This window comes from Lissotriton helveticus, chromosome 1_1 (assembly GCF_964261635.1).
Source record: "Lissotriton helveticus chromosome 1_1, aLisHel1.1, whole genome shotgun sequence".
NCBI lineage: Eukaryota > Metazoa > Chordata > Amphibia > Caudata > Salamandridae > Lissotriton > Lissotriton helveticus.
In genome coordinates, this window is record NC_136057.1 from 916,311,572 (window position 1) to 916,333,937 (window position 22,366).

The 22,366-nt window shown below is 45.3% G+C and overlaps 1 protein-coding gene across 3 annotated transcripts in view; it reads right to left on the reverse strand.

Moving 5' to 3' along the window:
- MSRB3 (methionine sulfoxide reductase B3) overlaps positions 1-22,366 on the reverse strand; it is a 402,481-nt gene that overhangs the window by 190,987 nt on the left and 189,128 nt on the right. For all 3 annotated transcript variants that reach the window (XM_078676314.1, XM_078676305.1, XM_078676297.1), the window contains one exon: positions 2,507-2,584. In XM_078676314.1, the coding sequence (XP_078532440.1) occupies positions 2,507-2,584 (78 nt within the window). The remainder of the gene's footprint in view (positions 1-2,506; positions 2,585-22,366) is intronic.

The following is a 22,366-nucleotide window of genomic DNA, read 5'->3' on the forward strand; positions in this document are numbered from 1 at the left end:
TAGGTTGGGGGCAATATAGGTTACCAATCTTGCACATAAACAATCAATCATGGTGTTTTGCTGTTTCTATGTGTGCTGCACAATGCAGCACACATGAGAACTGCAAAAATGAGGAGAAAAAAGCATTTCTGCTCAATTTGCCATGTTAAGACGAGGTTCTCCCTGGTCTTAACTTTGGCCCTGCTCCATATTTACAACTCCCATTAAATATGGGGCAGCATCAAAATCAATGGGTGTCGCGGCGAAACACCAACAGCAACATCCATTGCCCATGTTAAGTGGCTTAATGCCGCTTTGTAAATAAGTCGAAGCCTCTATTGCCACAGAAACATTGTAAAAAGTAACATTCCTGTGGCGATAGGGGCCTGTAAAGGTGCCCCGTGTGTTTTGGCTGCACTGCATGCTGCTAGTCATGACTCTGGATGATTTTCCAGGTGCATGGGCCGGGTGGGAGGTTACAGTGGAACGACCATTTGTGGGCCAAGAATGGGAGTGCATATTATAACACACTAATAAGGTCACAAGTAACACTCATTTCAAACACATGCAGTTTAACTACCTGCACACTACATAACTTACACCGCACCGGCTGAATGTTATGTACCAAACTACTAATAAAGATTGTCCCAGATGTTCCCACGTGGACGCAGATTTTGGATTTATGGTATGGATCTGCCCAGTGATGGAGGCTTGGAGGGGAATAGTGGCAAAGCTGGAGGGGATAGTGGCAAAGCTGGAGCGCACTTTGGACCACCAGGGGTTGGGGATTGCTGAGGTATGCGTCCTGGGCCATTATAGCTGGCAACCTGCTACGAAAGTGGGCAATACATTTCTGGATATAGGGCTTGAGGTGGCCTGCAGAGATATTGCCAGACATGGAGGTCTCAGAGTGGACCACTACAATGTCTGGGGAGAGCGGAGGTCCTGAACCGGGCAAAAGCTGAGGAGGTGGCACTGCGCCTAGAGGATTATAGGGGATTTCAAAGGAAGCCATTAGCAAATCTCTGGCAGGAAGTGGTAGCCAGCTTTGAAACCACGGGAGTTGGGGTGTTCTGATTGCATGGGACTCCGGGGACCGGGGCAATAGCTGGGAATGAACTGCAGCACGGGGACAGAATCAACTACATGTGAGGGTGCTCCTTCCCCCTCTCTCTTTACCACAGTGTCATAGGTTTTCTGACAGCCCGCAAGAACAACCCCTCATGCACATTCTTGAAGGAATTAATTGGCTTGGGAAGGATTAAAGTTACGTTGGCTGAATGTTTTGCCAACAAACTGGGATGATCAAGTAATAGGATGGTGTTGAACACTGCAATCCCCAATGTTGTATGAGCTTTACCATTAAAACAGATTTGAAAAAACACTCACATATTTAATACACTGGAATTGATTGGAAATATTTAATACACTAGAATTGATTGGAAACGTGCCAAGATTTATGATGTAACTGCGTAAGGAAGGAAAGGAGTTTGTGTCCTGAGGAAGGTAACCTACCTTCCCAGGAGTATCGATATCCTATTCCAAGTTGGACACCCACCAAAACCAAATTAAATCTGTAAGGTCCTATTCTCATCCAAGAGAAAAGAGTGCAACTTTAGACCACAAAATCTGCACTCATAGAGGCAACCACAAGAGGTTGCAGCCGAAGAGAAAAAGCTCGAACTTAGTAAATGTTTGGATAATAATGGTGAAAATCCTGGGGCTCATGGATTTCATGACCCCAGAAACACAGGACCACTTTTGAATATTAATCGGGGCTGCCTCGCTCCTTAGGCCCCACACACTTCCTCATAGTGGTGGTGCCCCTGCTTTCTGTAGGGAACCACAAAAGGCAGAAAAGTAGGCAAATAAGCCTCTCCTGAGGCATTATGGGGCGTAAAAGACATAGGCCCAGATGCATCAAACTAAAATCCGCTCGCAAAGGGGCAGATTCTCAGAATCTGCCCCTTTGTGACCGGTATTTTTGCATTTGGGATGCTGCATCCCAAATGCAAAAATACCGGTCACATAAATTGTTATTGGGAGTGGTAGACATGTGCGCCTCTTAGTTGAAGGAATAAGAAGAATGGAACATCCTCATCCCTCATCTCTGCTCAGAACTGATTACCTTCATTTCAGGAAACTCAAAAAAGACAAACTTTTCATCCAGGCTTTTAACTAAGCCTATAGCTTCATGGGAGTCACCACAGAATGGCAGGTCAAGGTCCATCCTATGGACCTGCTGTACTCTACCTCCCCTTCTGTTCAGCCTTCTGACGTGAGCTAGATGACAAGTAGTGCTATACAAAACTCCTAAACAAATACACAAAGAAACAAACAACTGGGCGCAGCTGAAACCGTGTCTGCTTAGGAAAAAGCCTGCACATGAGTCTGAGGCAATGTATGCAAACTAGATATTCACTGTGTGACATTGACAACCACATGTGCAGGGCTCAGCTACATAATTCTAGTACTACAGTAGTTTATCATCTAAACAAAAGGCTGCATAGGTTTCAGATGTACTTACTTAAACAGGGTGGTTCCGCACACCACACATTTGTACGTTCCTTCCGCCTTCTCATGTGTGTACTCTCCTGCAAAGGCGCTTGAAATAAAATGGCAAAAGTAGAATTAGAAAACAAAGTAAGATTTATTTACTTCCAAATAACTATTCTCATGTCCACACATGTCAATGGTCTGAAATGTCGAGAGTTTGTCGAAGCTGTTTCTCACATAGTAAACAAGCATTTTCTAAGCCAACAAGTTTGACAATACTTCATGACCTTCAGGCTCTACCAACACTTACTCTGTTTGGGAAGCAATATTTTTTAATGAGGGCATGCATTCTACAAAAGCAAACATAGCCTAAAAAGAACAATATATGTATATATTTTTATGCAACATACATTGTATCATTGTTCCCTGGTACTGAAGGGGACTTGTGCGGATGTGTAGATTGTGCAAGAGCAGAATGCCATCAGTCAAAGGCTGAAGTGGGCTTACCTTGTGCTCAATATTGTACATATGCTGTAGTGTGTGGAAGCAAAATGTGCATGACACTACAGCAGACCAATGGATGAAGACTGCTAACTGAGCACTCCTATAAGTACATATGTTTTGAGTTCAAAACAAAACTTTTTGACTCACCCCGACCTACAAAAGGGCCGTAACATTCCAATGAACATCTGAAATGGGCAGTAAAAAGACCAGTCTAGTTGCTTCTTATTATTTTTATTGCTTCAAATGCAAACCGTTTACAGAGAAGGAAAAGTGTAAATTGCAACCTTTTTAACCAATGTTTTTGGCAGAGATCGAGATTTCCCATCTGTGGTGTGAAAACGTTTTACAGTACAAGCGTTTTCTTTGAATTCTGGTATTTTCATTTTCAGTTCTGTTCCAATTTGAAGTTCCTTGAGCAGAATGATTGCCGTACTAATGGCAACCTTAGTCCACCCGGAAAACGCAATTTAACTCCCAGATGGTAGTGGGATGGTTTGGTCAATCTGATTGGCCGCCATGTGATCAATCGAATTGAATGAAATGCCCCCTGCATTCTGGCCATTCTAGCAAGGTGCGGTGTAGCTACTGAACTCGGGTGAAAACACCGAGGAGCCCAAGCCCTAGGACATGAAGGTTCTCTGGTGTCCCTTGGGTGGCAGTGCCAGTAGGGAGACAAAAGCAGAATCTTCAACAATCCACTGCCGGGCAAAGTTGTTCGAGATCAACAGATTGTGCATTTACTTTTTTTCAGACTTGGCTGCCTATAACTACAAGAATACATAGAAAACACAAAATACAGCACTGTCCATATAAATCACACCTGCCATGGGACTTCTTGAGAGCACGGCTTTATACCCATTTCCGACATTCCTTAAAAAGAGAAAATACTGACACTACTTTCATTTGAGGAGATTGTATATTTTTTCTTATTTTGGAGTTTGTAGTTGGGAGCGGTAGGGTAGATCTTCTATCTTTCAAAATTAGTACAAAAAAACCCCTAAACAACCAGTCCAAGATTTCACGCTGTTTGACTAGTTATTTTTTTCTGGTTTCAAAAGGAATATTGCCGGGTAAGTGGAATATTCTCCTAAGTTAACAATTCTTAAGGGTAGGAGGTCACCTGCCTAATACAATTCAGCTGCTCTGACCCAAAAAAACGATGTGCTCTGCAGCTTGCTTTTATTATCCTTTCACCGTTTTATGAGGCTCCGTTTTTCTCTTTTTTATGAACTGGATTCTTCAGAATGACCTAATGTTGGGTTGTTTTTGTGCATTAAATCATTTTCTTTTTGGTTAAGACGCCCATGCAACAGTGAGTGAACTCGGTGGGCGATGGTGGGGGGCTGGGAGGTGGGGGGTTGAGTTGTCTCGGCCACCTTAGCTACCTTTCTGGCAAGTTTGGGAGGTAACAGATCCCTTTGCATGTTCGGAGTTGGGGGGGGGGGGAGCAGTAGTGGAGTAGGTCCCTCTTGCAAGTTGTGCAGGGCTAGGAGGTTTTGTGCCAAGTTAGAGTCAACTCTTTCAAGTTAGGCGAGATGGCGTGATGTGTAGCTGGTGGGCTCCCGGACCCAGGCCCCGCTATCCCTTTTCACTACGCGGCGGGATGCAGTATCGAAACTTGAATGTCACAGAGCTGATCCTGGAGCATTGGCTGATAACCCAGAGGGCGTTGGATGCCTGGTTGGCATCTGAAAACACCAAATTCTTGGCATCCTCACTGCGCGGCTAAGATGGCGGCGCAAGTCGAGAGGCCCTGAGGCTTGTGTGGACTGCAGATGGTGTGACAAAGTGCCTGTCCTAAAGGACTACGCATGGATCTCCATCTTCCCCGACTACACGATTACTGTTCAGCGCAAATGTGCATCATTGCAAGAGGTGAAGAGTATTCTGTGCACAGTTGGCCTCAAGTCCGCTTTATTGTTCCCAGCCAGAGTCAAGTACTGCATGGTCAATGCACTCATTTCTTTGAGACTCTGGAAATGGCCTGGAAATGGTTGGAGTAGTATTTCCAGGACTCTCAGAGGCCATAGACTGCGAGACCCACCATGACTAAATCACAGCACCCCACCACCCCCGGCGTAGGCGGCATTAGCACAGTTGCCCGAGAAAGAGCCGGGGGGAACCCCTGCACCACAGTAGGCTTTGCAGGGACAATTGGCAGCAATCAGGTCAGCGACTACACTGCGGGCAACTAGACAGTTTGTCAGCTCCAGTTCCTCACATGGCAGTGCCTCGGACTTAGAATCAGAAATACCAGTCTAGCCCTAGTCCTCTCGATTTCTCCATAAACTGCTAGTGATCTATCAGGTTGATTGTCTGTACTGCTGCATGACTGCTCATGTTTTTCTTTTCAAGGGCAATTCAGGTAGCGAGTGCCATTTGGCATTTCTTTGTAGAATTCCTTGCAGCCTACTAGTGTTTGCATTTTGCAGGGTCGTTTATGATAACCATAACCCTAGCTCTGAACATGTCTGGCATTGTGTGGTTTCTTATTGCAGTGGCCAGAACTCTTTGATATCTTAATACTGGGGGTCCTGGGTCTGGATGGGCCACAATGGTACCAATGAACATAATCCGTAGATGCCGTGCCCCGTGCTGGGATGCTATTACACGCCCCAGTAGTGAAGGCACATGGTTTACCATCGTTAATCTGTTATGGTTTGTTCTAATGTTTGGTTGAATGACGAAGAATCACTGGACTGAGTAATATGGGAAAGCTTTTCACTGTTTGACTTTGTCACCTGATGCAGAAGTTACAGGGAAAATATGTGTGAGGGTGGATTCTCCACTGTTTTTTTATGTCAATTATGTCTACTGTAGCTCATGATTACAACATAATTACTTCGAATGTACAGGAGATCGGGTCGATACACAAAAAGCATAGAGTATTGACCCAATTACATATGTGCCCCACACAGATTACATTCCTACAGGAGACACACTTGGTGGCTCCCAAAGCCCAAAAATGACGTAAACGATGGCGAGGCCAATTATTCCATACCACTTACTCTGCTTACTCTAGGAGCGCCGCAATTTGGCTCTCTGCTGGTATACCATTCACGGAGCTGGATACTAAGATCGATACATAGGGCCGCTATGTCCTTCTCAGAGGAACGCTGGACGGTGCCCCCATTGTTCTGGGCTGAATCTATGCACCCAATACTGACCAGGACACTTTCCTTGCTCATTTATCATTCGTCCTGGCTGAGTGGGCTCCTTTCCATAGGTTCTAGGTGGTGATTTCAACGCGGTATTAGACATGCCATTGGATCGTTGTCACCAGCCTTGCCGGGAGCCAGGATGGATGGGGTCTTTTGGACTTCTGGCAAGCCTGCAATTTAGGCTTGTGAGAATATTCCTTTTACTTTCCCCTGCACACACTCCATTCCTCTCCCGACAGATTCCTCTGCTCTATACACCTTCAATCCAGCATCACACATGCTATTGACCTTGGTATGACCATATTTGATCACAAGCAAAAATGCTGGAACGGCTTCACCTTTGGTGGAATGAGAGGTATTTAAAGTGGTGATACGGTGAACATCAATAAACACTGCAGTGGGAGCAAGGAAGTTGGTCCTTTTGGTACTTACATGATTGGAGAATAGCCTTGGCCCCCTAGAGAGAGCAGCGGCCGAACACGTGGACATGGCACCCGAACTGCAGGAAGCTCGAATTTCACATGTAGAGCTCTTGGAATGCCTCAGAGTGCTGGACTCTAGAGCTTACACACAGAGAATTCACATTGGGTGGACAAATTGGGCATGCTATTGGTACGCCTGATTCGACCTGAACCATCGCCTACCCCAATCCAGGTGATTAACACACCTACCCATAGGCTCTTGGTGACCCAGTTGGGGATCAATACGGTGTTCCGATATACTGCCCCCCAAGCCCCAGACCCAGCTGGGTTAGCAGCATTTCTACATTACACAACATTAACCCAAGCACAGGCCACTGATAGGGAATCCCTAGTTGCTACCATCACATCGGGTGAAATACGTGGGGCAATTAAAGAATTAGCCTAAATTAAGACGCGGAGTGCTGAAGGGATTCTGGGCCATTTTATTTGACATTTGCTTTTAAACTAGTCCCAAATATAGAGAAGAACTATAATGCCTCCCTGGACTCTGGCTCATTACCCTTTTCCACCAAAGAAGCGTTTGCAATGTCCCTGCTTAAACCCAGTAAATCCCCCACTGAGCCAGCCTGATATATGCCATTATTGATTCTGAACACGGAGTACAAAATACTATCCTGACCCTCCAGTTACACCTCTTACTTCTGCAATTGATCCATGTGGACAAATGTGGTTTTGTCCAGCAACGCAATACATCCCTGAATATATGACAGCTATTTAGTATAATGGATGCCGCTAGAGACCTTAAAATGTCAGTTGCTTAGCACTGGACATTCAGCAAGAATTTGATACCATGGGCAGCAATTTCATGCTAGCAGCCCTGGGTCGGTATGTGATACCTCTCGCCTACATCCGATGGGCTAAGTTGCTGTATGCATTGTCTGCAGCCAGAGCTAGAACTGGACCTTATATTTCGAGCTGCCCCCTTCTCCGCTTCTTTTTATATTAGCAAATGAACCCATAGCACAATGGATAAGGCAAGAGGTGTGGCATAAGGGGATCCTCATAGATCGCATCAATCACTACGTATCAATATATGCGGACAATATGATTTTGTACTTCAAGGTTCTTTGGGAGGGACAAGGGGAGCTGGCTCAGTTATTATCGAAGTTCTGTAACTTGTCTGGACTTCATATACATGCAGAAAAATTGTGTACCATTACCTTTCCTGATTCCTACATAGAATTCATGCGATGGTTCAGAGAAACACGAATGCCGGAGGCACCACGCACCTTTCGTTACCTCAGGATTAAGATATACTGTGCAACATAAGACCTATTGGAAAGTAACCTCATATGCACGTGAAAGTCACTCAAATCCCAGGTTGCCTTTTGGGTCACATTGCCTATATCAGTGGCGGGCCATTTGGCCCCGCAAAAATAGTGATGCAACCGCGCCACTTGTACCACTTTTTGGCCCTGACTCTCGTAATTCCAGCATGGGTGTTCCGACTATTGAACTCTCTTCTAATCAACCTAATATGGGGCACTGGACGTCGCAGAATCAGTCTGGCCAAATTGTAATTGCTGACAACCCAGGATGGTATGGGGGCTCCAGACTTTAAAGCACATTGCATAGCCAGACAGTTCCAATGCTTATCCTATTGGATTGCTGGCCACAACCTGCTGGAGATAGGTTACACTATGGCACAACTTACACTGGCTGATCTGCCCCAGTGATTCACCCTTACACACTGGTTCACTCTTACTGCATACAGCTCTCGCCTCCTGGAAGAAAGCAGTGAAATACACTGCGTCACCAACAACCTATTCACCAAATATCCTTTTATGTGGTTTACCCACTTCTTCAGCCAAGCTCACTGCTCATATATTGGGCCTTCGGGAGCAAGTTGGAGTGACCACGGTGGTTGTATTATTTTCTGACGGTGCACTGTTGTCACATACAGACTTTGTGCATAATCATGGACTGCCTGAAAACTTGTTCTTAACTAATGCCAGTATTCTCCAATATATCCTAAAGCATTGGGTTGCGGATGGCACAGAGCCCAGCACCCAGCAGTTCCTAGAGGCGCTACACACGATGGGATACGATAGACACCCAAGCAGATGGTTGTACAAGGGACTCCAAGAACATCTTCTGATACAGCTCACAACACTCAAAACTAATTGTGAAACAGATCTGGCCAGGGAGTACACAGATAAGGAATGGGCCTGTATCCTAGAATACCCCAAGGAAATCTTGCGAAACTCAAAATTGAAATTCATTCAACTCTCCATACTTCATACAACATACCTCATGTCCCTCAAAATCAACAAAATGTTCCCCACATCTTCGGCGACATGTCACATCTGCCAGAACTAGGAGGCTGACCTATGAAACATGGTATGGCTATGCCCCGTACACTCTGAGTACTGGGAAGGGGTCTCAACAACCCTAGTGGAGCTATTAGGTTTATACCCGCTACCTAAGTGCTCGAAGGTCATGGTGTGCTTCATGAATCTAGCATTATTGCTAGTGAAGAGATTAATTACGAGGCGCTGGGAGTCCCCGCTGGCCCCCAAGGATGATGCATTGCGGGAGGAGGTGTTACGCTGAGGCCTGGCCAAGAGCGGGCCCTGAGGAGAGAAGAATACAGAGGCCTTTGTAAAATACACATATCAATGGAATGGGACAAGTTTTCAGAGGGCTTCAGACACCAAGACGAGGAACAGTGAGGGGGCGAGTTGTACAGCATTATATTGATACCTAGTTAGGTTAGCTTTCTTTTTGTTATGGCAATGACTTCACCGTCACTAACAATGGGTTTTCCATATATAAGGCATGCCTCCAGCACCCCGTCCTACACCCCAAATGAGTCGGGTGATCTGTTAGCTTCATGACATCCCAATGATAATTTACACCATTAAATCCCAGGTAGATTATGCTTTTTCTGCACATGTTCTTCTCTAACACAGTCTGTTTCATGGGTGACACGTCTACATTCTGAAATGGGATGAGGGGGCGGGCTGTTGCTTTTTTCTTTGTTACTATATAGGATATGCCACGTGTACCATAAATCTTGTTCTTATTATATGAGTTTCACAAGTTGCTACACCGATGGTTTAACATATGTACTACTACAAATTGATCCTGATGTAATGTTTTGTATCTGTCTTTGATAAACTCAAACATAGAGGTAAAAAAACTAAACTTTTTAAAGTTAGGGACGACCCTAATTTCTTTGCTAAACAAAAGAAGGCTATTACTGTCCCTCTCCGCTAAGAAGATTTCTGGGGTGCTACAGTAGCTGAAAGATGGGGACAGTCTTCTGGTTTGGAGGACACAGGTCAATTCACCAAATGTGGTGGTGCTGATGACACTCGGCATATTGAAGAAAGGGAGGGTGTCTTCCAAATAGGGGGTTGGGGTGAGGACACGGTTCTTTCTGCCTTCAATCAATCAGAAATTTGTAGAACGCACTACTCACCCGTGAGGGTCTCAAGGAGCTAGGGGGGGAGGGGTGCTGCTACTGCTCGAATAGCCAGGTCTTGACTAGCCTCCTGAAGGTTAGTAGGTCCTTGGTATGCCTTAGGAGACGGGGAGGGTGTTCCAGGTCTTGGCGGCGAGGTGGGAGAACGATTGCTAGCTGGGATTCCTGTGCAAAGCTGGGGCAGGCTTGGGTCGCTCTGCCAAGCTGGGATGGGTGGGGGCCCTTTGCCAGGCTGTCTCTGTGTGTTTTCAAAATGCCAGTGAACTCCATTCAGTGAGTTCACTGAACAGTGCAGTGCGACAGGAAAAGAGCGCAGCCTATTAACCAGAGCCCCATGTGTGGTGCGGGGTCCTTCCAGCTCATGAATGAGAACAAGCAGTTACATCATTAGTACATTTGGAGCAGAGGCGAGGCAGGGCCCGCTGCCAAGCTCCCTGCTACAAATTAGACGGCAGGATGCCTAAACCTTGGCAAGCCCCGCTCCTGCTGGAGTCAGCTGAGAGACACTCTATTCACTTAAAAACAGCCTTGGACTTGAACAAACATTTTCATCCCCTCTCTTCCAAGGACGAAAGCCATGTGAGGGCAGTTATTGAACATTTTTGGCATTCCAGCCACAAATGAGCCAATAAATACTTTCTCCACATGTGCTTCAAAAAGAGAAACCCGAGCAGGGTGGAAAGGAAACGGAATTATGCTGCCTTCCTCGCCGCAGCCAAGGCGTCTCTGCTTACAATGGGCACTTTCAGTGCGGGCCCCCCTGGCACCGGGGTCGCTCACCTCATGGTTCTGCTTACTGGGAAGCCTTGCTCCCCCCTCCCTCGCCCTAAACACGGCTATGCCTGCCACACATCTCTGTAGTAAAGTGGAAACAGTAAACACACAAAGCAGAAGACTTTATTGAGCATTCAAACCTACTTGTAAAAGACGGAGCCACGGTTTGCATTTATACTTTCTAATCAAAACCTTTAAAATTAGATTTTTTTTCTCCCGGACAAGACAGCATGGTTGTTAAAGAGTCAGGCAAGGATTTATAATTTGAGTTTGCGAAAATAACAATTTACTTTGGGATAATTATACGGAATTCCAGAAAAAAAAATTCAAAATTAGACGAAACGTAAATGTGACAAGTTGTGGTATTTTCTTTAAGCGTGAAGTGTGCCCTCGTGTCCAACAAACGGGCTGTGAGGATGCACTTCGCTCTGAAAAAAGAAATAGTACGAAATAAACAATTGTCATGATCAAGAGTTCGCGGTGTTCTGGTGCTCCCGCGATAGGATGGTTTAGCCAAATGGTCCCCAATTATGCCCTGTGGCATTATTTTATGTTTTACAGACTTCTAGAGCTCGCTGTGATCTATATGATATCCTGTTGCTGAGGTAAATGCTAGTTCTAAAATAGGAAAATAGTAAGAAAAAGTCTAATAAGGGCACATAAAGCCAGGTCTTTATGGCTATCCTGAATGGGAATACATCATGGACCCAGAGGCGGCTGGTACGGATCGGGGTGGCGGGGTAGACAGGGGTAAAGAAAAAAATCTTCCCTCCTTGCCGCGTCTTTTCTCTCCTCCATCGTCCCTCCACATTGTTCCTCCACGTCGTCCCGCGCTGGGCCGGAACAGAAAGCACCCAGGCTCCCCTGACCAATCATAACACTGCAATGCAATGTTGTGATTGGTCTAGCGCTCAGCAAGGGAAAGTGAGCCTGGGCAGGTTTTCCACCCAGGCTGTAATGCTGCCTGAGTGGAGAACATGCAAAGTGCGCAGTCCAAGAGGGCCAGCACGAAAGGGCCGGTCAAAGTCACTGCGCACTTACAGAGTGCCTACCACTCCTCACCCCTGCTCTGAGAGCAGAGCAGCTCCGCCCCTCAAAGACGCCGCAGCAGGAACAAATAAAATCATAATAACAACAAGCTATTATCATTTTATTTTTCCTTTACTTTTACTGACAAAAGCAATGGGGCAACACCCTTCCGACCTTAGAGGAGGAGCCGCTCATGCATGCACCTTCTACGAATGACAGAGAAGAGAAGCTCTGACTTACCCCCGTCCTACCCACTTACAATTTGGTATCGCGCACAGAAGAGCATCATATGAGCGCAGCCTGCAAGGAGGATTGTGAATAAACTTCTGGTGAAGATAGTGGGGTGCATTTCCATAAAACACCATATGTATGCTCCTTGAGAACTTGAATCTGATCCTTTCTGTCAAAGAAAGCCAATGTAGTGCTTTAATGGGAGTTGAGGCAGATGTAAACAAGGCATTCGTAGAGCTAGTCGAGCAGGACACACTATTCTGTCTTGCTGTTCTGTCTTGAATGCATTACATTTTCAAAGCATAATGTCACAGGAGACTACATTCAGCGTACAGTCATGGGAGACTTCACAGGTGTCAGACATTGAGCTGCTGATAGAAATTAGCGATTGGGTCTCGTCAGCATAGTTCAGAAATGAATCCCGAATGATCGTATAAATTGGGCTGGAGTGGGCGATATACAAGTTGAACAGAGTAGGGCTCAAGGAGGAGCCCTAAGGACCACTACCACAAGCCCTTCAACTCAAAACAAAATCTGGGGCGATGAACAGTCTCTAAATAGGACCTAACCTGCGCAGCAGTCTTTCATGAGACACCATATTGAAAGCAGCAGACAGATCAAGCAGCACTAAGGCCACCAAGTGGTCACTGTCTGCCGACATTTGAAGTTTTTCCAGGATAGTAAAAAAGCAGTTTCCAGACCACTGCCCCATCTAAAGCTCAGTGGTTTGTCTGGGTGTAACATACACTGGCTATGGAGAGGCTCACTCATAACATTGCGATCACTGAAAAGAAATTCCAGTGCGTTTGGCAGCCATTGATATCCTATCTAATGCACATTGAATTCACTTACTTTAGCCCCCTGAAGCTAAGGGCCCTGCAGCTCTTCCCAAGTGATTGAAAGATATCTCTGCCCTAGCCTGGTGGGTGATCTTGCACACCAGGATTGATGGCCGGTCCCTCCCTCGTCGTCCCCCCGCTCCCCCTATTTGAAGCACGCAAGACGCTTAAACGTTGCATGACATGTCACTACCTGTACAGTTACTGTTACTTTATTATTATTGTTCTCTTCCTTTAACTAAAGCCGCCCTGGCCGCGTTCTTCCCTGCGAGCACGTACACATAGATCATTGGTCGCAGCGGGGACTCAGAGCTTATATGGGTTGACTGGCGATTGCTGCCCCTGAGGGAAAATGATCACACATCCTGATCACATACACTAGTTGTCTTCATTTTTGGGCCTTAGGTTATTAAATTAATAAGCACCTGTTTACACTAAGCTATCCGGCACCTCACACGGCCAGTAGGCCTCTTCACAATTCGATCAGTCTCTGGTGCAATGTTTAGTTTGACGTGGCATGCCCAAAGTGGTTGTAGGCGGCTTGTTGTCTACTTATACATTGGTTATACTGCTGTACCTGTCATTTTCCACGCTGCCAGTCCGACCCGGGTTGTAGGCACCATGCCGAGTTCAACAGTACTTGCTTACAATAAAGGTTTTGAAACTTAAAAGAAAAAGCAGTTTCCTTCCCATGTCATGGTGTTCCACAGACAGAGAATTCGGCCTATTGATGTACTTCTGCGAAATGTTTGCAGGAAAAGGCAGTAGTAATATAGGGCAGAAATAGCTTAGGTTAGCAATGGTCTTCTTCAACAATGGCACAACCAAGGCCTATTCCTACTCATAAAGCAATGTCACATTTGAGATGGATTTATTACAGATGCTCAGGAGAGAATTGACCAAACAGGTAGCCACCACTTTCCAGATAACTGGAGAACTCTGGTCCAATGGTGATCTAGATTAGACTGCATTCGCCAAATCCATAAACACCTCATGGGTCAACTATTCCAATCTGGAATGCATGGGTATCTCTGGTTCATTTGGCAGACTAGACACTGCATCAGATTTAGTTGTACTGAACGTACAACAGGAGCTGCTAGGCAGGGCTACTAGACTCTCACAGTCCTTAGGAATGTCAATCAAAGACGTTGGAATGTTCATTGCACGACTGTCAGTCATAAGCTTTTATTCGATATGCAAGATATCTTATAAGCACAATACAATACAACCATATAAAAATGTACAAAACCAATACATATAAGTCAGTAGTAAACTCATTTAAAAGGGATAAAAAGGACATCAAAATGCCCAAAATAAATTATCTAAAAAGAGAATTAAACTGCTACTGACAATCTCTTGCAACGAATAAGCCAAAACTGCTTTAAAAATTTAGCTATTCCACATATAATTGGGGGGGATGTGTCCGTCATTAAAATACGCAAAGCTACTAGGTAACTACGTGTACCCATGTTCCGGCAAAGAGGTTTAAGCCAAGTGCTCCTGGGCTTTGCATAGTCCGGACATTCAAACAGGATGTGCGTAATGGACTCAATCCTGCTCGGACAACATGCGCAGTTGGGAGACATGTGAGGAGCTGATTTCCATTTTGATACCACAGCCCCAAGCGGGAGAGAGCCAACTCTAAATTTAAAATATAGTGCTCGATCAAAAGGGAGGGTAATGAGGTCCAAATAAGGCTCAAATGCCACCACATCTTTTACCACTAAAAAGGCAGCAGTAGACTTGCAGTGGTTCGGGTTTGTAACTAAATGTTCCGCGGACCATTTCCAATAGAGACTCTTCACAACCTCTTTTGGTGGGGCTGTGCGAGTTGTCCAACAGTCCCCCAGTCCGATTTTCTCCAGGAGCATTTTAGTGTCTCTCAGCCATCTTATTTTTGCCCAGCCACCCAGACTCATTATTTCAGCCAGTCCATCAGCATATGATTTCAGTTCTTCACCCCTCCAAATTCTTGTCCATAATAGGAGGGGACGGAGTTGGGCCTGGTCTTTGATGTTTTTACAACCTGTGTCCAACAACACAAGTATGGTCGGAGTGCTCGGAGGGATGGCAATAATGGTTTTTAGCAGCTTACTTTCCACTGTGGCCAAGGCCTCCAAGCGGCAATGACCCCACAATTCTGCGCCATACAAGGCCGATGTTACTACCTTGGCTTTGTAGATTTCAATTACTGGGGTAAGCGATCTCCTGGGAGAGGCCCGAAATTCCCTCAACAGGGCTCCTCCTACCCTTTTGTGGTTAAGAACCATCTTATCAATGTGGGGCGCCCAGGACATTTTGTCTGTTATCCGAATTCCAAGATAATCGAATTCGGATACTTTCTCCAAGGCAACAGAATTGAGCGTGGGAGGACGGCCCAATTTCCGTGGGGGATTTAGGACTAAATATTTAGTTTTGTCCACGTTAATTACTAGGCCCTTGGAAGCACAAAAATCCTGAAAACGGGTTAGCAGTTTTTGGAGACCTTGCGGAGTCTTGGAGATCAAAAGCGTGTCGTCCGCAAATAGCAGGGTGGGTATCCGCACACCTCCGAGACAGGAAGCATCAGCTGGGTCCAATTGAAGATATTCTACCACCCCATTCACATATAGTGAAAATAGGGTGGGCGCCAGGACGCAACCCTGTCTCACGCCCCTGGACACCGGTATTTTCTCAGTGAGCTCTCCGCTTTTACCCCAGCGGACCTGGGCGAAGGTATGGGCATGGAGGGTGACAAGGAGGGACAAGATGTAGGGGGGCAGTCCCAACTCATGAAGCACCCTCCACAATTCTTCCCGGGGAGCTAGGTCAAAGGCAGTCTTCAGGTCTATAAAGGCCAAATATAGACTGCCTTTGCCTAGCTCCACCACCTTCCACCCCAAGAGTGCCAACCTGAACACCTGCTCTATCGTCCCCATTCCTGCCCGGAAACCTGCCTGAAAATCCGATAGTATGTTGTTCTCCTCCACCCAGTGTAAGATCCTCCCAAGTATGGCTTTGCCTGCTATCTTTTGGGTGGAATCTATCAGGCTTATAGGGCGGTAGTTCCCCGGGGTTTCTCTACACCCTTTTTTATGAATCGGTACCACCACCGCCCCTTTCCATGATTCTGGCACTGGCCCTCCCCTCATAATGTCGTTAAGGAGTGCTGCAATGACCCTACCCCACTCAGCTGGATATGCCCTCATAAGGTCCCCCGGAAGGCCATCTGGGCCAGCTGCCTTACGGGGGGCCACCCACCCTATCACTTTTTCAATCTCTAGAGGTGTAAAGAGATCATAGGCGTGGGGTTCGATTGCTAGAGGGGAATACGCCCTAACATTCAATTCCCCTTGTGCCGGGAGATATAAAGTTCCAAAATGTGCATGCTCAAAGGTCTGCCTAGTGCATGAGTGAGAGACCTGGGACAGCACAACTGAGGAAATTGCCTTAGAAGTGTTACAGGCTCCCAAAATCCTTTGTGTGGAAAAAAAGTGGACTTGGCTGTTTATAACAACTTTTTGTGTTTAATGGCAACTTGATATCAGATCTAGACTCTGGAGTATAGTTGGCTCAACAAACCTGTTCTAGCATTTGACACCTGATTTTGGCTTTTCTCAGTAAATTGTCATAACAGCGGGCAGATGGGTGATCTCACTTGTGCTGGGAGATATGAAAAGTGAGCACAGTATCCAGAGCAGAAGTAATCCACACAAGTTAGTTCCTGTAGTCAATATTAACCAAACCATCTCCCATCAAGAATATCATGAGCTGATAATTTTACTCAAGAACGTACCAGTGTAGGTCTTCTAATAAACTCTTTTGCGCCTCGCTCCTGCTTTCTCTCCTTAGCCCTAAAATGAATTAGGAAATGGTTGGACCAGACGAGGAGCAATATCTGCACACACCACTGGCTCCTCAGGGCTGAATGTCAAATCAAGCATGTGAGCCTCCTAGCGAGTGCTGGTGGAGACCTTTTGAATGAGATCTAATGCAGCTAGCGTGTTGATCATATCTCCGGCATGCAATTTATTAGCCAGCTTCACACACTCATCAAAATCACCCAATAGAAAGAAGGCAGTATGGGTAATAAGCGAGTGCATTCGTGAAATGAATACATCCGTTGGGGGGTTGTTGATAAGAAAGAATGCTGCAGGCTGTGGGGAAAAGGTAAATAGAAAACCCAAGTAGCTCTGCCAAAAAGAAAAGGACTAAGTTTTACAGGCTGAACCTTCAACCCTTCTTTAAAGAAAATACTTAGCCTTCCATCTCTTCCAATGCTGCGAGGTAAATGAAAAAATATTGGAGTCTTCAAGGCTGGCAGCAGTTCAATCACTTGCCAAGTCCTCCAAAGTCCAACATTCAGTAAAGGAAAGTCTGACTAATTTACCTGTGACAATCACTTCACATATTTCCGCCAAGTGCTTGACTAATGAATGCACAATGATAAAACACAAGGCAAATTAACACCTTGGTTCACTGGTGATGAACCAAAATGGTTAAACAGTGGCTGAATGACTAACTCTTCAACATTAGCCTGACAATCGTTTACTCAACCCAAAACCTGCTTGACCGCTGCACTGAACTGGCCAGAACCTAACCATGACTCACAAATGTTTAATAAGTCCTTGCTACAATAAACAAGAAGTCCAATTGTTCCTGCTCCAAGATGGAACCTGAGGTCAGTAGCAAGAAAAGAAGTGTGGCTGGTGCGCTACTTAACCCGTATGTGGATGGGTGCAGACAGGCTTCCTTTTAGCACCCCGCAAGCTTGTACACTGTGTGTTTCCACTCAACTACATAGCCATCCTGTTGCATGCACGACTAATAGAAACTATACAGCAGTGAGACCACCAATCAAGATGAATACTTGACCACATCCAGTGTGCATGGAGGAAAAATGGCATCAGGATGATGATTACTTCCCTCAGATCAAACAGCATAACATTCAAAGTGCAACAAAAACACTTTCGATATTCATCAATGCAGTAGCATAACAACCAAGCAGCACAAAAACCATCAAGCAACTCCCCCATCTATTCCCATCAAAAACAAGTGTAGGGACCTTAAAAAAATAAATGGATGACGTTGCAACGCAAACATTTACAATGTATGCCTTTAAATGCAGTTTTTACATGGCTACATCCATTAAAGTGCATGATTTTACATCGCATGCCATCAAAACGCATTTTTAGAAACTACATTTACGAAGCATTCCATTATCACGCATACCTTTACAAAGCATACCATTACAATGCATATTACTTTTAGGGCAACAGTAGGGTAAGTGTTGGATAGTGTAGGGGTAAAAATGACTATTCCCACTCCAGTGAGTGCAACAGTAGGGTACATATTGGATAGTGTAGGGGTTAAAATTACTATTTCCACTCCAGTGAGTGCAACAGTAGGGTAAGTGTTGGATACTGTAGGGGTAAAAATGTCTATTACCGCAACAGTAGGGTAAGTGTTGGATAGTGAAGGGGTAAAAATTACTATTCCCCATTACTGTCCTTATATTGCGTTGTAATGGCATGCGTTGTAGTGAGATGCGTTGTAATGACAAGCGTTGTAGTGACGTGTGATGTAATGGCTGCGTTGTAATAGCATGCGATGTAAAGGATGTTGCGTTGTAATGACTGCGTTGAAAAGGTAGTGCGATGTACTGACTGCGTTGTAAAGGTTGTTTCCCTAAAAAAACAGTTTGTGTGCAAGAATAGTAGATGATGGGGAAATTTTGTAAAAGAAGCGGAATGCGAAGTGCTGGAAATTATATGAATTATGACAGAGTAATTGAAATTTGGCTTGGACCTAGTTGAAATGAGAAAAGTTATTGAAGGAAATATAGCAGACAAAGGCTGGCATAGGTCAAGTAAAGCATCCAGCAAAGCCGCCACAACGCACGGAGGTCACAATAAGAATCACTCCTCGTCCAAAGTCACAAAATAAGGCAAAAATTGTAAATCCCACTACAAAAAAATTATGATGGACAGCTCAATTGTACATAATCCAAACTGTGGAGAAGTGTGGCTCAATGGTTAGAGCAGCAGACCCTGATGCAGAGGTCTAGCCCGGGACCAGGGTTCAATTCCCCGCCTCGGCGGGTCTTGGGCTCAAAAATTCCACGGACCTGATAATTCTCGCCTCTGTGCCTATTCCAATCATGGAGTCCCACTCTGCAACTCTGGGCAATAGCTTGCTTAATCTCCACAACGGCCCCCACAACGCTAAGGATGCCTGGCCTCCACCTTGGGGGTGCCCAGGAGTGGACACCTCACAGGGAAAGCCAGGATGGGTTCCACAGCGGTATTCGTACAAGCGCCTTGAGACCCTTGCGGGTGAGTAGTGCGCTATTCAAGTATCAATTTACATTACATTACATGGAATGTGGCAGGATTCACACGCACACAAAACAGCGAATCAGCAATGGAAAAGATCCTGGAGGGGGGAATTCTCTGCCTACAGGAAACCTGGGCATCCGAGGAGGTCCATTTACAAGGCTTTACAGGTACCCCTCGGGTGGCCTTGCAATTTATGTAAAACATGCAATAGAAGTCTCAATACAGAGATTGGGAAAACACTGGACACGCTACAGTGCGTTGTTGTAAATGGACTATTTGATGGCAATTTCAGAAAGGAACTTTTAATTATCAATGTGTATCTCCATAACAGCAGACTTCTCGAAGTTGGCTATCACCAAGCAGACCATTGCAATCTTAGAGGAAGTACTCTGTGAATACGCCCATATGGACCTGGTCATCACTAGGGATTTCAACCTCCACCATCTGAGTCCGGACACTGAACATGGCACACCCGCTGAAAGAGCATTCAACAACTTCCTAAGCTCAGTTCAGGCTCGAACCAAGCAACATAGTCCCAAGGAATCACATGTTGTCACCTTTAACAAGCAAACAACAATTGACTATACCTTGATTAGAAAAGGCATGGGGCACAGGATCCTCGTCTTCCGGACATACCAACATGACACAAGTGACCATGAAATGTTTATCTCAGAATTCACTCTCCAGTGTGAATGTTGTGAAGAACTGGTGACCATAAGCAACCCACGATGGTTGGAGGAGTATAAATTAGTGAAGAGGATTAGATGCAACCACTTCACAGCTGTGAATTGGGAGTCTTAGAATCAACGATACACACTGAAGATACACAGCACACCTCTCACCCCATCTATCCAGAACTGGGCCATCTGGATTGAAGAGCTGCGAGCAGCCCTGTTAAAAAGGGTTAGGAATACAGCCCACAAGACGGTGGGGAACCAGGAAAAAATTAGAAATTACAACAAAGGGCTGAAGGACAGTGCACATACTCTCAGACAGGCTAAATGGGCATACTGCAAAACTGGCAGCCCGGGGGTAAAGATCGCTTATAAAGAAGCCCATTGGAACCACAAAAGGAATGGATCAAGCTATTTGACTTGTGTAAACCCAACAAACAGAAGCAATGTTGGGAGTATATAGCCAAGATGGAAAACACAAAAACAGACAGGCTGGATTCAGTAACAGCGGAGTCTGACTTGCACACATGTCAGAAGTCTACACGACGAAATCCAGAGGCCAAAGTATCAGGAGGTCCCTATGGCCAGAAGGGGTGGTTGCGAAGGAAGTAGACTAGACACGCGAAGTGGGCATAGCACTGGAATCTAAAGAGATCATGAAGGTCATAAAAAGGGTAAAAAGTAACAGAGCACCAGGCCCCAATGGCATACCGGGTGGTCTGTTTAATCAGGATCCCAAGGGGTGGGCTGAGCTGCTATCATCCTTGTATATGGAATACAGAGCTTTGAGGGATGTGCCGGATTCCTGGCGAGGCTCGTTCCTGCAGCCAATATTAAGAAGGGAGTAAAAACAGATCTAAACAGCTATAGGCATATTGCCTTGTTAGACATCGAAGGCAAAGCATATGACAGTATCTTGTTACAGGAACTAATCAGCTGTATCTAAGACAATGGAATATTACCTTTTTATCAAACTAGATTCTGAAAGGGCTGTCCCACTATAGATAACTTTATGGCACTCCCATTCCTGGCACAACAGCGTAATTCCAGAAACAACCTGCCGGAATTTGCATGCTTTGTTGACTATTCAACAGCTGAAGTAAGCTATGGCATAAATTGTGCAGCTGCAAGATCCCTGGTAATTAGGTCGATCACACCAGAGTAGGCCTGAAAAGAGGATTGAATGCACTAAAAATCTACAATAAGGCAAACAGGCTTGTGGCCAATCCATACAAAACAAAAGTCGTGGTTTTTGGAAAAATCCAAAAAAAGTGTGTTTAAAGTTGAGACTGGGCAGAAATAACATAGTAATAGAAAGAGCATACCTCTATTTAGGAGCGTGGTTAAATGATAAAGGAAAGGCAACCTTACACCAGGCTAAGACGCAAGCCAAAATACAAGCCACCATCTACACACTGGGCAAGCTACAGGACAAATTACACAGCCCTACTACGGAAACTATAAGGAGAGTAACAAAACCTAAATTGCTTTCTGTTGCCGGGTATGAATCACACACATTCCCAGAGGGGATGGAAAAGACCATGGAAAAAGTCCAGTGCCAGTGCTATAAATGGCTTTTCAAACTTCTCAAATATACACAAAACACCTTGATCCCTCTAAAGTTTGGCCTGGTACAACAAAAATATGAATGCAGGAGCATTCTGGTAAAATTCTGGGTTTAGACACTAAAAGCACAGAAAGGATCCTTTAAGGAGGTACTGAAAATGTTATACGAAGGGGGACCAAACCCGTGGCAGAAGTACTGTATAGAGACAGTGGCTGAGTTGGGGCTATCCACAGCGTGCTGGTTCCTTAAGGTAGTAAACTATTCAACCACTAAGAAAGCGTTAAATAACCAAACCATCCAGTTATCAAGGAATGACGACATAACCAGATTCAAGGATATTGGAGTGTTGGCAGGTCTAATGGGAAGGAAGTGCTTGAAAGAAATTCAATGGGAGTGCCAAGTCCCACTGCCAATTAAAGGAACTGAATCCTGGCTGGAAATCCCTGAGTAATATAACCAGATGCAGGCTGTGCAATCGCAGTGAAGAATCATTGGAACATCTAATATGTTACTGCCCCGCCCTATTCCAATACTGCTGTAAATTGTTAAAGCCAATGTTTCTAAGGTTTGGGATCAGAAAATGCATTAATGCAGTTGCCTTGCTCTTGTCCTGCACAGGGCCCTCAGACCTGGCAAATTTGGCAAATTCATGAACATGGCTCGAAGGGACTTAATTGAGAAAAGTATAGATGCAAACTGTGCAGCCCCAACTTCGTGGAATCCTGCCGGCACAGAAGGTGACAAACAGTGAGGCGTCCCCACAGAAACTGATTCACGGGGGGCCCATGAAATACTGTGATGCATCAAGTAGAATTTTTGCCAACAGTCAACGATCATAAAAGCAACCCGGCAAATTTTTTAACTGAAACTTTAACCCCTGCATTTT